At 31.6% G+C, this 13,626-nt stretch overlaps 3 protein-coding genes across 4 annotated transcripts; all 3 read right to left on the bottom strand.

The window, feature by feature from the left end:
• Nucleotides 1–10: 10 nt before the first annotated feature.
• On the bottom strand, nucleotides 11–5,221 carry LOC102677161 (inactive ubiquitin carboxyl-terminal hydrolase MINDY-4B). Of its 2 annotated transcripts, none has more exons than XM_006617807.2 (9): nucleotides 4,480–5,221; nucleotides 2,101–2,186; nucleotides 1,815–2,029; nucleotides 1,513–1,732; nucleotides 911–976; nucleotides 781–851; nucleotides 565–715; nucleotides 308–507; nucleotides 11–206 (listed from the first exon to the last, which is right to left on the bottom strand). In XM_006617807.2, exons 1-9 carry the CDS (start codon nucleotides 4,616–4,618, stop codon nucleotides 50–52), a joined length of 1,305 nt encoding a protein of 434 aa, XP_006617870.1. In that variant the 5' UTR covers nucleotides 4,619–5,221; the 3' UTR covers nucleotides 11–49. The 2 variants fall into 2 exon arrangements, with proteins under 2 accessions (XP_006617870.1, XP_006617871.1); XM_006617808.2 differs by lacking the exon at nucleotides 4,480–5,221 and adding an exon at nucleotides 2,260–2,378.
• Nucleotides 5,222–7,321: 2,100 nt separating this feature from the next.
• Nucleotides 7,322–8,676, bottom strand: LOC102677011 (DNA/RNA-binding protein KIN17). Its single transcript, XM_006617806.2, has 2 exons — nucleotides 8,207–8,676; nucleotides 7,322–8,118 (listed from the first exon to the last, which is right to left on the bottom strand). Exons 1-2 carry the CDS (start codon nucleotides 8,610–8,612, stop codon nucleotides 7,343–7,345), a joined length of 1,182 nt encoding a protein of 393 aa, XP_006617869.1. The 5' UTR covers nucleotides 8,613–8,676; the 3' UTR covers nucleotides 7,322–7,342.
• A 1,653-nt stretch (nucleotides 8,677–10,329) lies between these two features.
• LOC102676866 (putative gustatory receptor 28b) lies at nucleotides 10,330–13,626 on the bottom strand. The gene is made up of 9 exons (XM_031511509.1): nucleotides 13,587–13,626; nucleotides 13,417–13,506; nucleotides 12,409–13,341; nucleotides 11,944–12,212; nucleotides 11,632–11,805; nucleotides 11,304–11,553; nucleotides 11,133–11,201; nucleotides 10,960–11,049; nucleotides 10,330–10,900 (listed from the first exon to the last, which is right to left on the bottom strand). The coding sequence occupies exons 3-9, from the start codon at nucleotides 12,703–12,705 to the stop codon at nucleotides 10,817–10,819; spliced, it is 1,233 nt and encodes a 410-aa protein (XP_031367369.1). The 5' UTR covers nucleotides 12,706–13,341; nucleotides 13,417–13,506; nucleotides 13,587–13,626; the 3' UTR covers nucleotides 10,330–10,816.

Genomic DNA, 13,626 nt, shown 5'->3' with positions numbered 1-13,626 from the left:
ATATATATAATGTCTGACGAGAGAGAGAAAGAATATATGGAATAATTATTCACTTGGAACGAATGAGTTTCTCCAAGGGAGTTGCGGCCATGTCCGTGCATTCTTTGCTCGGCCCCTCCAACTCCGAATCATTTCCGGAATTTGACCTAGTGTCGACGGTCAGAATGGCATGGCTTCCACCGCAAGTGAAGTATTGGATCTCGAACCTTAGAAAGTTTTTAAAATAAAAATTGAAAGGTTAAAAAATAAAATTAAAGGGTTAAAATAAAAATTAAAATAAAAATTTTACTTCGATTCTTTCTCTTACCGTCGCTCCGCGTGATAATTTCTGAGCAGCTCGCGATTCGTATTGAACAGGACGCCGTGATGGCCGTTGCAAAGGGTGACCCAAATCGGCAAATTGGGGGTCTTCAAGCGGGAGCCGGGTTGTTTGCTCGATTGTCCGTCGCCCTCGTGCACCAGGAATCCTACCTCGCTCCTGGCGAGGACGCCCCATTGCGGTACAGCCTTGAAAGTAAAAATCGAGAGAAAGAAGAGGAGGAGGAGGAGGAGGAGGAAACTTACGTATGTGTTTTCATCCCCAACGTGCAACACCCCGTTGTGAAGGTGAGGGGAGGCACGGCCCGTCAACGAGAAGATCACCACGCTCGTGGAGCCCTCCTCCGGGCAACCGCTCAACATCGAACCCCTTGGATTTTCCAGATCGATCTTCACTCTGGGAAAAGAATTTTGTATTGTCGTTTATCGACTCGAGAAGGAGTAGACGATGTTTATATTTACTTGGAAAGCCCTCTGGAGAGTACAGCGCTGTACAGAAGCAATATAGCACCGGGACTACCCTCGTCTTGAAACTGTTGGATTATGGATCGTTATTGATATATATTCGAGAAATCGTGTTTAATGAACTTACCAAGTACAAGTATCGCTTGACGAATATCTCCAAGTCGTCCAAAGATTCAAATTCGAACAAATGGAGCTAAGAATTGGAAAATTCGTTCGATATATTCTTGGATTCGCGAAGATGAAGAAGACACGATGATAATTATGAAGAGAGATGATAATATCTTAGAATAATCGTTTGTTTGAATTATTATTTTGAATCACTTTTTTAAAGTTGCTTCCTAAAACTCGAAACAATTTGAGAAAAATATCTCGATAAATCTAGCAGACAGAGAAAAAATAAATTCTGAAACACATCCAAAAATTTCCAATCCAAAAACACTTTGCTCGCGGATATAGACATGCGACGATCAACAATCGAAAGAGTAGTGTTACAGAATTTAAAGTTCACTGAAATTTTATATGTGATTTCACTATTGAATTTGTTTCTCTTCGATACATATACTTCAAATATTTTGTAAACAGATACGCACAATCACGTGTAATCAAATATATTCATTCAGCTGTATCCATATTTCATTTATTTTATTGTTGGCCAGTCAACAAATAGAATTTCAAGAATCGATCGTATCGAGAATAAATGGCACGAGTTTTAAGGATTTTTATACGTACGGTCTCCGTGAGACCATCCTGAAAGTATTGCACGCTGTGCTGCACATAGGGTGTCTCTTGCGGCAAGACAACCACAGCCGTGGACACGTTCTCGTTTCCGCTTTGATTCGACGAGCAACCGATATTTTGCACGGCAAACCCGCCCGCGCAACGCCAAATAATCTCCGCTATGGTGGACGTCAGCGCGTCGATCTGCTTGTCGTACGACGGCCTCAACAGGCTAGGTTAAACCAGCAAAAGGTAACGAAATTTCCTTTCGAGGAAAAAGAGAATAATAATAATAATAACAATCTTTTAAAAACCTTTCAGGGCCAACGTGGCTATCCTGTTTAGATTTGAAGAGGAAATGCTTGAGCATCACGGCTTGTACAGCCGTGACCAGGGCCCTGGTCGTGTTCCTCGGCGCTCGCAATCCAAACGCCAAGCTTTGCCCGTAAGGTCGCAACGTGAATCCGGTCCTCGCCCATTCCGGCCTCGGTGGGGTGGCACAACTTCCGAAAACCAACGTTCTTAGAGCCTGAGAAACGCGTTTGAACGCATTTTTAAAAAATTCAAAAGGAAAAAGAAAAAGAAAGATCAACGAATTACCATGCATGTCTTCTCGTCGATTGGTTTGCCTCCGACGACAGCTGTTTTGGTCAACGTTCTCGTATTCCTGGGGTATATAATCTTTTCTGGAAAAAAAGAAAAGAAACAGATATAGATGAAAACGTTGCTCGGTTAATTCTTTTCTTCGAAAATTTCCACCTGGATACAACTCGTCGGGTTCCGCCATCAGAGCTGCACACCTCGCCGATCTGGTAGACAGCGACATTGAAACGCGATCTTAATTCTTTTGAGTAGAGGAGGGATATATATATGTGTATATAAAAAAATAAAAAGAAAGAAAAGAAAATAGGGAAATCTTTTCACGAATGAATTCAAAGACAAAGAAATATATATGTATTTAAAGAAGATGTTTCAAATAGGGAAAGATGAAAAGTTGGAGAGATTATGTCACCGACGACGATGCTCACTGGCACAAGCCTCGCATCAAACTATCAAATATCAATTCGTGCCGAAATCCAGCCTTTTATATAAACCGATCCTAGGATAGGAAGGCGACCAAAGTTTCGAGCCGCACGAAACGCGTCACTTTGGACGTCCAAAGACACTTTGCTCGCGGATATAGGCGATAGACATGCCCTAATAACGTCTATCTGTCGTATTTGCCGTGTAAACGATGTGTCTCGGCCTCATGCAACCTGCTCAACCCTTTTCTCTCAACGGCGCCCATAAGTAGCAAAATAGTTGCTTTTCCCTCTTTTCGTTCGGGGAATAAATTTCAAACGCGAACGTGAACGGTGCATTTTCATGAGATTTCATGCGCGTGAAGCATGGAAGCGCAGTTTCTCGCCAGTTTGGAATTATAGCGATATATAACACTGTTACATATAACACTAATATTATACGTATTTATTATACACATCATGCCGAAGATCATTTTTAATAAAGAAAATTATATAATCGAATCATTAAACATATATTAGATTTGGTAGATGGATATGAAAGTTGTCGCAAAATTGGATTAATAGGGATAAATTTTTCTGCGCAGTTGTTGTGCGCAATTACTCGAACCGTTGGATACAAAACTAGCTTCCGCAATCTTGTATCTAGAACGGAGGTTAATTGACAACGGAAAATAGTATATCTTTTTTTAAACCGTAATAATAATCCGTAAGTTTAACCGTAAAGTAATCACATATATCGGATCTGTACCTATATGTCGTTTTTGTATCGTTGTTTCGCGTGACACGTGAACTTTAAAAAAATGTATAAACATACAAATACGTTACGAGAATCGGCCGCTCTTAACCTATTTTCTGTTACGAGATTCACTTCTCTCCTCGTATAAATACGTAATAGTTTCGGTACCTGTCTCTGGTTATTTCTTTGTAAAAAAAAAAGTAACATTCTTCTTTTCCAGGAAAGAAAATTGAACCCTATTATCCAAATTTAATTTTAATCAAAAAAAAATATCATTTTTTTCTTTTAAATATCTATCATTCCTTCGCCCATCTCTATCAATCTATCGTCGTATGATACGAGTAAAATACATCGCGAAATTCGTATAGAAGTAAAGAATAATCGAAATAGAATTTTGCACCATAAAATGATGTAATGACGGATCGTAATAACATCTTATTTCACAGACCAAGGAATAACGGGGATTTGCACTCTGACACGTACGTATATATATATATATATATATACAGTCTCGAACGTACTTTTCAGAATCGCGTGCTCGCGTGTAATCGAGTCTATCGAATTACGAATTCGCGTCGGAGCAAGCATCTGCATTTCCAGATTACACCTACCGATGTAATGCAGTTTAATTTGCCCTCTCCCCTCCAGAGATTCATTGATCTAATTCGAGCAGCTAGCACTTGACGATTCTTGACGACAAAGTCATCGATGAAACCGTGTTTCGAGAGGATGAAATTTAATTCATTCGGTGAGTATTTTCCGCTTTCCACGCATTATTATATCGTATACGCGAGTAACGAGTACTATTACTATTTTAGTGCGTCGAACCGAGTTGAGATAAGATTATACGTGCTCGTAACTTTTGCATTATGTATCAAAGAAACAAAGATTTCCTGTGTACAAAGGATAAGTTTTGAATAGTTTGGTTTTTTTTTTTTATCTATCGAGTATATATATATCAAGTGAAATTTAATGAATTATCGATCGATAATTGGTGAGCAATAATAGCACGTGCGATGATAAATTGCAGTTTTGCGCGCAATTAGGAAAATTTGAAATTTTCGTCGCTGATCAATCATCGGGCGAATCAACGAAATCGCGTTTGGACGAGGAATTGTGTACCGATTCCTCGAGCATCGATCTTCTTAATTCAGTTTAAAGTTCATTTGCGAACAAGTTCCTGATCGATCTGATATTTGCAAGCAACATAGAGAATCGTACCTTTCTGGCGAAGGTACGCCGGCTTCTCCGAACGCATTTCCGTGCACCGTTTCTTGCCACGCACCGACGCCGATGACGAACACGTGGATGTTGAACACGAGTTGCTACTCTCCTCGATTTCCTCCGATCTTTCCTCCATATCTTCCACTTTTCTTAAAATCCACACGCGAGACTCGAAAACGCTTTAAATTTCTTCTAACGATCGACACTTAAAACCCAAAATGGCTTCGTTTGAACGTAACGACATCATCGAAACGATTCATTAATTCTCTGTATGGAAAACGATTGTAATTTATTAGATAGTCTTGAATAAATTTAATATTTTTAACATTTTTTTTTAGAAAGATATCGAAGAGACTATATCAAAAAAGGGGATTTAAGATTATGCGAGAAGAGTTTTCAAGTGTCAAAAGTTAACGTCTTTCGCGTTTGAATCTTTATGAAATCGGTTTTTCTTGAAATGGTGTTAACAAGTGGAAGAAGCAATCAAGTGTTCTTTGCTGGATCGAGCTACCTAGACTGACAGGAGTTAATAATTCTGGTAGCTTTTGAGTCGGTTCATCGCGCCGCGCACGAGCTACCATCCCACCAAGGTGTCGGATACGTATATGCATAATACCATGAACTCGAGAATTTGAAGGCTCGAGTAATATAACGTTTCAGGAAATCCGTGATTCAATAGCTGAAAAAAAGGTTTCGTGCGTCAGACTGACGTCCAAAGTTTTCTTAACTAAAATCTTAACTATTTAGCATCCAGTTAAAATTCTGATATTGATCGATGAAAATATCAAAAGATTTATTATTATTTTATATGACATAAAAATACAAAAATTTATTTATATATAATATAAAGATAGAAATAAAAAGCATATTATGTATAAAATATATATAAAATTTATATATGACATCAATACAAAAAAATATATGATATAATATGATATGATAAAATATAAATAAAATATATATAATAAAAATGTAATTTTTTTTCTTTGGTATTTAATCGGTAACGCTATCTTTTTGGAAAGTATTCAAGCTTGTTGCGAATTATTATCGACACTAAAATGAATTTTATTGATGGTGTTTAACTACTAGTGCCATCTTTTTAAAAAATATTCAAATTGTTTAATATTGCATTAATGTTGTTAGTATCTTTGATAGAGATCGCAGTTTAGTTTAATTCATAGAAAAAATTTCTTGATTTTATTCAAATAATATACTTTATTGTCATTAATTATGTAAAAAGTTTAAATATATTTCAAAGAGATGATATTATTAATCAAAGACCGTTAACGAAAGTAATTTTGCTGTCGGTAAGAATTTGCAACAAGTTTAAGTATTTTTTAAAAAGATAGTGCTATTAAGCTAAAAAAAAAAAGGAAAAAAATGTATTTTTAAAAATATTGTAAATACATATATTTTTTATATATAAAGATTATTCTCTGAAATCCTTGATCAAGTTAAATGTACTTTTATATATACATACATGCAATCTCGTAGAATAATTATTTCGATATCGCAACCTAATTCGCCTCACACTGTCTCACTTTTATCGTAGTTACCAATCTTTGCATGAATTGTATGCAGAGTTTCATTCGATCGAAATAGATAATTATGAACAATATTTCTTAAAAGGTAATAAATTGAAAGAATGAATTAGTTTTTGTCTTTTTTTTTGTATGATATTATTAAATTTAAATAATTAGAATTAAAAAGGAAGATATCTTTAACAATAAAATACATGCAGAATTTTTGTATATAAGTAAGTAATTAATATATTAATAATTGAAATATGTTGTTTCGATTAAATTTAAAAAATTTATCATTAAATTAAATATTATCAGATTATAATTTATATATCATTTAGGTACAATTCTACACTTATATTCTTATTCAGTCATCAAACTTCGTGACGGCAACATGATTAATCCACTCTATCGTAATTATCAATTTTATTGGACTAATTAAATTCAAGTTCATGTTGGTTTGAAATAGGTACTTTATATTCGGCCTTCAAAAGTTTCGAATTCGAGTATATCGTGTATTTATATACTGTATGTGCATGCACACTTGAGATATGATGCAGAAATATGCGCATACAAGGTTAATGTTTGCATACAAAGTTTCATAATATATATCATAATTAAAAAATATAATAATACTCGTATTAAATATGATATTGATGAAGATTATGTTATTAAAATTAATATATTTATAAATTATATTTAAAAACTTGAAGTTGGATATCTTTTTAATATTAATCATTTAAAAATGAGATTTAAAGATTTTCTTTTAGTACTTGATATCTAAAAAATAAAACAATGATTATTATTTTTGACTGATTTAATTATTCGATAATTTATTGATATGTGAATAGAAATTATTTGTATGATATATTATTAAAGTACAAAATAAATTGAACTTAGTCTAGGCTGATTGGGAGGCGTATTATTAGAAACGAGGTTACAGATTATGTGCAACTACGACTATTTGATTATTGAATAATCGATCGAATTTATATGTTCTTGCAAAGATAATTATAATCAAGTTTAAGATATTTTCTATATTATTTATATATTTTTGTATAAACTTGACACAAAAAATATAAATATAAATCTTAAATGTATATTAATATATAATATTATACAATTAGTATTAATATATAATATTATACAATTAATATTATACAAATAGAATATTTAAATATATTTTACAATTACACAAGTATCAAAAATTTACAAAGTAAAAACGAAAAAAGAAACATGTTCTGTTTTATGTATTAATCAAAATATTATTAATAAATAATAATATATTTTATCACAAAAATTGAATAAATGACAAATTTTTATAATCATTATTCAAAAAATCATCTTACATATTTACAAATTTGTTCATATGGTAATTTTTTTACTATAGTATTATCATTTTCCAATTTTACATCTATACTGTAATGTTCTATGTGAAGCTTATGCACAATACCCTTCATTGCCTTATATTTTCCCCAAAGAATTATAACTTCTTTTCCTATAGCAGGTATTACAGTCTCTAGATACTCTTGATCTATTTTTATAACATGATTCTCAACTTCTTCGGGCGATCGCAATTTGACTTTTCCAATGAAATTCGAATTTTCAACAGATTGAATAATGCCTTTAGACTTATAATATTTATCCCCAAGAGTCTTAGTTATTACTTTTACCATTAAACCCTCTCTTAACCATCCTTCTGTATTATCATTATCATTATTAAGTTTTGATTCACCTTTTTCTATTTTTGCTGAACTCGTTTCCTTATCTGTATATTCTTTATTTGATTCCTCAGACTTTATATCAGAAATCATGGAAGTCGATTCATTACTGGTAGAATCTTTATCTATTTTTTCTTGTTTTATAATGGGAAGTAATTTTGGTTTTTTATTTATTTTCATATTAAGGACTAAAGGTGCATCATTGTCAAGTCGTTTAAGTGGCTCTTTAATATTTTCAGATTGTTCGTTACTTTCTTGTTGGCCTTTTTCTACTTGTTTTTCTATAAATTCCATCATTCTTTCTTCATCATCTTTATCCATTTTTTGTTTTTTAGCTTTTCTTTCTTGCGCTGCAAGTGTTTCTGGATCCCTGTCAATATATGTTACATACCAGCCTAAAAACAAAAGAAGCAATAATTAATATTACTTTTATTTAATTAAATATTTATTATTAGTAGAAATATTAAATTTTATACAAATTACCTTTCTCTGTTTCATCGACAACACACTGTCCAGTACGTCCAAGCCATTTAACAAATGCAGTCAATGTAAGCCAAATTGTAGCATTCATATGTATATGTCCCCGGTCTGAGATATATTCTTGATAAACGCGATTAGCAGGCACCCTTCTGGTACCAAATTGTCTTTTTAGTAAATTTAAATAACCCTGAGAAAACTCTTTTGAAAACTGATCCATATAACGAGAAGCATTATCAGCAAATAACAGTAATTGTCTATGATGAGATTCTGACATTGTATGACACTTGAATCCATTTTCGTCTCTGCACTGTTTTTGACACATTTGACAATACCATCTTAACTTTTGCAAACCTTTTGCCTTAATTTTATTAGCAATATATTTTGGTGTTCCTACTTCGTGTTTACCCATTTTGATACCTAACTAACCTAAAATTCGTACACTGTGTACATATCGCAAATTAGTAGGATTCTGCAAGTATAGAGGGCAGAATCGTTACTATATATGCGATACTAGTGCACTCTATGTTATCTATAAAATTTTCTTTATTTGGTATAATTATTTTTTATATATTTATTAATAATGTTTTATTTCAACAATAAAAATTTCAATAGTATAAATCTTTCATAATTAATTAATTGAAATTAACATGTGATTTTTCGGTCATTTTAACATAACCTTTTTATTTTATTCTATTATTCTATTTATATAATTATATTATTATTTCTTTTAATTTGTAAATTTTTATTGGTAAAAAAACAATAAGATTTTTTCTATATTAAAGAAATAAATGTAAAAAAATGAAAAAAATATTCGAAATTAGAGGAATCTTATTTATATTAATTAATTGTTGAATAATTGATAATTTTTAAGAATTAAAAATAAATTAGAATTAAAAATAGATTATGCCAAAAATTATAATAATTAGTGACAAAAAAAATTAAATAAATGTAAGTAAATAACTTACATACCTGTATATAATGTAGATAAGAAATATATTAATTGAAAAGAAAGAAGAAAATAATTAAAACCAAAAATTAAATCTAAAAAAGAAAAAAAAAGGTAAATTTTTAGTCCTTTTTATTTTTGAAAAAATTGTTATTCTTTTTTTTTGTTTTTTTAGGAAGAAATTTATTAAAAGATAAAAAAAATAAAACAATTATTTTCTTTATATTGTTATACTGAGATACATTCCCTATTCGATATCAATAAACATGTAGGGGTAAACGTTTGGCGAAAATACGAAGTGATCGAATACCCACACCCTCGAGTAGGAGTGGTCGGTTCTGTTGTTAAAGTAAATCCGTTTCGACATGATAAACGACGTTTGCGGATTATTAAAATCGTTGCAGTCTGTTTGCGTTTACTTTTCTAAAATCACCATCTTTAATCCATCCCATATGCCTTGGTCAAGGGAATCCATCTTTTTGTTTTCATTCAACCATTTCCAATTGTTCTTCTTCAAATATTATCAATATTATTCTTATAATTTTATAAAATTGATATTAATATATTTTTTTTTATAAATTAAAGAAAAACAAAAATAATATAATATTTGTAAATCGAGAAGATTTTTTTTAAAAGTTACTGCATTTATATTATCATATGCATATTGCAGATTCGATCGCAATGACTGGAATAATTTAATCGACAACAAAGCTGAGGTATCTCTTACGAATGTTAGTTAACGAAAGAGAAGAGGATTAGAGATGAACACGGTACTTGCACCCATCTAAAACTGGTCTCTCCGTCCCCTGGGTGCAATATATCAATTCTCTTCACCCCACCAATGTTGCACGGTAGCAGGTGGCTCCTGACGGCCACGCTCGTTCGCACCCTTAATTCCCAATTAATGTTATATCCGTCGTGAACGTATGCTTTACCTATGTTGCATAAGTTGTAATACTGAATTATATATTATAAATCATGATAAATAAAAAATATAAATTAACGTAATGGAAAAAAATCTGAAGCACTTTATGCACAATTTAATGAAAGTTTTTCTTTCTTTTTTTTTTCTTTTATTATTTCGAAATAATAATATTAATATATATATTTATAACATATAATTCTAAAATTTTTCACTTTTATTAATCATGATTAAACGGAATTTCGAAAGAAAATAAATTTTCACTTTTAAATATTATCTTTTATTGTTGTATATAAGAGAAATTTAATTCTGATTTCAGAGACTCTTTAAGCATAATTTTCGCAAATTAAGAATCGATTAAGAATGGCTCTCAGAAGTAACTGTCTATCTTCACCGAATTACGAGCTATCGAGTTTCAAGATTACCAAATTTCACGGTCTAACGCCTCCATCTGGAATAGTATGGGGTCTATCAGGGGTGTAGTGTAATTGAGGTATCATCCCTGTCCACGTCCTAATTGGCGGAAAATTGTTAGGGCGAATGTCCAAGAAACTCGAGTTAAATATATTTAATCAATTCTTTCAATTATTTCATTATATTTCCTTTTTTTTTCGAGAAAATTCAAATTATGATTCATAATTGATAAAAGCAATCTTTTAAATTCTTTTTTCATTCAATACAATTGAATTGACTGATATCCTTAAAAGTAAAATTTGGATTAAATATCTATTTATATGATTTCTATTCATGAGAGTATCGACTTGTCTGAATTTGATAAGTCTCCCACTTGAATCATAACCACGAGATACGTGGTGATCGTTCCAATAACCTAGAAAATCACAGATTATGTTAAGTATATATAAATTTTATTCGATCAAATATACGTACTCCTTGGATAAACGAATGATCCAGATTGAAGAATCCGTATGCCGTAAATACCACTGGATTTTGTATCAATTGTAGAGTGAAATCTCGAATCTAAAAGGATCATTTTCAAACCTTAAATTAACATTTTATATGAATTTTATATTTTTCTTTCGTATTCGAATTCAAATTTTTACCTCCGCTTGAAATTCTTTAGTTGTGAATGGTTCATAAAACTCACAAATAATATTGCCAATATTTACTGCCTGTAAAAATTTATAATTCGATTTTAAATATACACGTAATATATCTTCTTCTGAAAGACTTATCAATTTGCATTCAATATATTCAATAGAAAATGCTCATACCTCTGAGTTAGTGCTGGCACAAACGTGATTCACGTACAAGATTTGGGACCCATAGATCAATATCCAAAAAATCACGGAGATCAATTCTTGTACAAGCTGATTGATGGTAAAATGCAGCCATATAATCCTATACAACAGGTGGAGAAGATTGGTGGTGAAGATAACCGACACTGTCATCTGTATCAGGATCTGTATTCCGAATGTTTGATTCAGAAGGCTCACGATCTTGATTATCTCCAGATGGATTTGCCTTTGTGAAAAACGAAAGTATAATCGTAAATCGGTAAATTTTTATTTAATGATAATTCTCATTTTGATCTCGTCTCACTTTACTGCTCTTATAGTGTTCGTGTTCCTTATTACGTGTTCATTCCTGTACAAAGTGAATCTGTTGTTCTCGAAGTTGTTCGTCATTTCCAACACTCTTTTGTGAATTGGCGATTCTATGGTTCTCATACTACGAAGTAACTCGTTCAACTGATGAAACTTTAATTTCAAACACCTGAATAACGTACGTATTTTATTTTTTAACGTTTCGTTGAAATATCACTGTTTAAATCAATCTTAAGGCCCAAGTAAAACATGTTCAAGATTGATTTAAACACTTGTTCATTTATTCCTTGAATGTTTAGTTTCATACGTGACCCAGAAGCAGAAGGAGATGGTGCTAATACCGAACACTATGAACGGAACATTCGGTAAAATGGAAAGGCATAATTTAATAACCACTGGCGTAGTTGATTCGTAATGCCAATAATAGATCAACACAACGAAGATGAGCGTGTATATTCCAAGGAATATGTATCTTTTGATCTGATACATCATCAGGCAACGATGCTTCGGTGACAATCCTATGTTTTCCATTTTTTGATCGTTTAATTCTACAAATGACACTACTGTCCGTAATTGCTAAAATATGAGACAATGTATCAAAGTTATAAACAAAGTTTTTTGTGTGAATATATATATATGAATTTTTGTTGCAAAGAAATTGAGGTTAACTTATCACAATTTCCTCTATTGTGCAAAATTTATATTTGAATTTATTTTCAGATCCAATAAAAAGTAATAACAGGAAGAAATTCGAAAAAGCGTTAAAAATCACCTTTGCTTTTATCCTGGTAATGATAATCAACAAGGCTATCGTCCAAATATTCGCGTGGAACATCCATTGAAATATGAAACGACTTAGCTCGAATGTGCTGATGACATAGAATTTGTCGTAATAAGGCAAAGTTAATTTATTGATGAAGTAAAGTATCACCAGATTGCATATCGTGTAAATATATTCGAGTATCTTCGAGGGTTTCTTTGCCTCGATACCGGTCAGACCCATGCCGAAGATGAAGTTTAATATCATCAACGGTTTGATGGTTTCTTTGAGAGTTTTCGACTCGTACATGGCGAATGGAAAATGGAACTGGATCAACTTAAACGCTTCACACCTTGTTTATTTTATTCATACATCATCGTATATTTACCCGACAGGTAGCAAGAGATCGTTATCACATCATGATTATCGTATAAGTAGTGCTGCTAAGTAATAACGAGCACAACAATTGCTCGTTCGTATCCGAATCGATATCGCGGTGAAAGTATTGTTAACAAGAATAATGGTTAATGATTAACTAGTCTATCGAATGGAAATGCGATTCAAGAATGTCTTAATAATATTGTAAAAGCGTTTTTCTGGACATGATCTTCCGCAAATCATGTTATATCTATTTCTGAAAAAAACCTGAAATTTTATTAAAAATAAATAATAATTATTTTGAATTTAAAATCAAATCAACATCAATTGGAAGAATATTTAATATTCACTATTTTTAACTGCATATTTTACATTCTTTTATTTATAATCTTATTAATCGACAACTATGAAAAATTATATTTGAACGTCGATCGAATTTTGATTCATCGTTTGAACGTTGCTCAAATTGTAACTCGTCACATTTTCCACTGAAATGTGATCTTTTATCGATGAATTTTGACTCCATTGTATCATGATAATAACGTAAGACAACATGAAACTTATACACTGAAAAAAAAAAAATTTTGTTAATAAACCATAAAAAAGAAAAAAAATCGTATAAAAAAAAAATCGTATACTAACATGGCGAATATAACAATAATTGATTTTATAATCAATCGTTTTTGATTTTTCAAGTCGTGTGTACGATATTTGAAAACAGAATTGAAGAAACTGTGAACAAATGAATTATTACGTTATGTTTTTTTCAACAAAATTTCACTCAACATATCAAACAATTAAATCTTATCCACCTCATTTTTTAATTCAATATCTTTTTTGTCCAAAGGATAC

The sequence above is a fragment of the Apis dorsata genome, unplaced genomic scaffold, assembly GCF_000469605.1.
Source record: "Apis dorsata unplaced genomic scaffold, Apis dorsata 1.3 scaffold_326, whole genome shotgun sequence".
In the NCBI taxonomy this organism is placed as follows: domain Eukaryota; kingdom Metazoa; phylum Arthropoda; class Insecta; order Hymenoptera; family Apidae; genus Apis; species Apis dorsata.
This window is presented reverse-complemented; position numbering and strand designations above follow the sequence as displayed.

Coding starts and splice junctions, on each gene's coding strand:
- LOC102677161 (XM_006617807.2), bottom strand. CDS start 4,618: ATGGAGGAAAGATCGGAGGAAATCGAGGAGAGTAGCAACTCGTGTTCA. Junction 2,030..2,100: donor TCGACGAGAAGACATGCATG/GTAATTCGTTGA, acceptor CGCGTTTCTCAG/GCTCTAAGAACGTTGGTTTT. Junction 508..564: donor TTGGGGATGAAAACACATAC/GTAAGTTTCCTC, acceptor TTTACTTTCAAG/GCTGTACCGCAATGGGGCGT.
- LOC102677011 (XM_006617806.2), bottom strand. CDS start 8,612: ATGGGTAAACACGAAGTAGGAACACCAAAATATATTGCTAATAAAATT. Junction 8,119..8,206: donor TGTCGATGAAACAGAGAAAG/GTAATTTGTATA, acceptor TTTTGTTTTTAG/GCTGGTATGTAACATATATT.
- LOC102676866 (XM_031511509.1), bottom strand. CDS start 12,705: ATGTACGAGTCGAAAACTCTCAAAGAAACCATCAAACCGTTGATGATA. Junction 11,202..11,303: donor GTGCCAGCACTAACTCAGAG/GTATGAGCATTT, acceptor AAATTTTTACAG/GCAGTAAATATTGGCAATAT. Junction 11,050..11,132: donor CTAAAGAATTTCAAGCGGAG/GTAAAAATTTGA, acceptor TGATCCTTTTAG/ATTCGAGATTTCACTCTACA.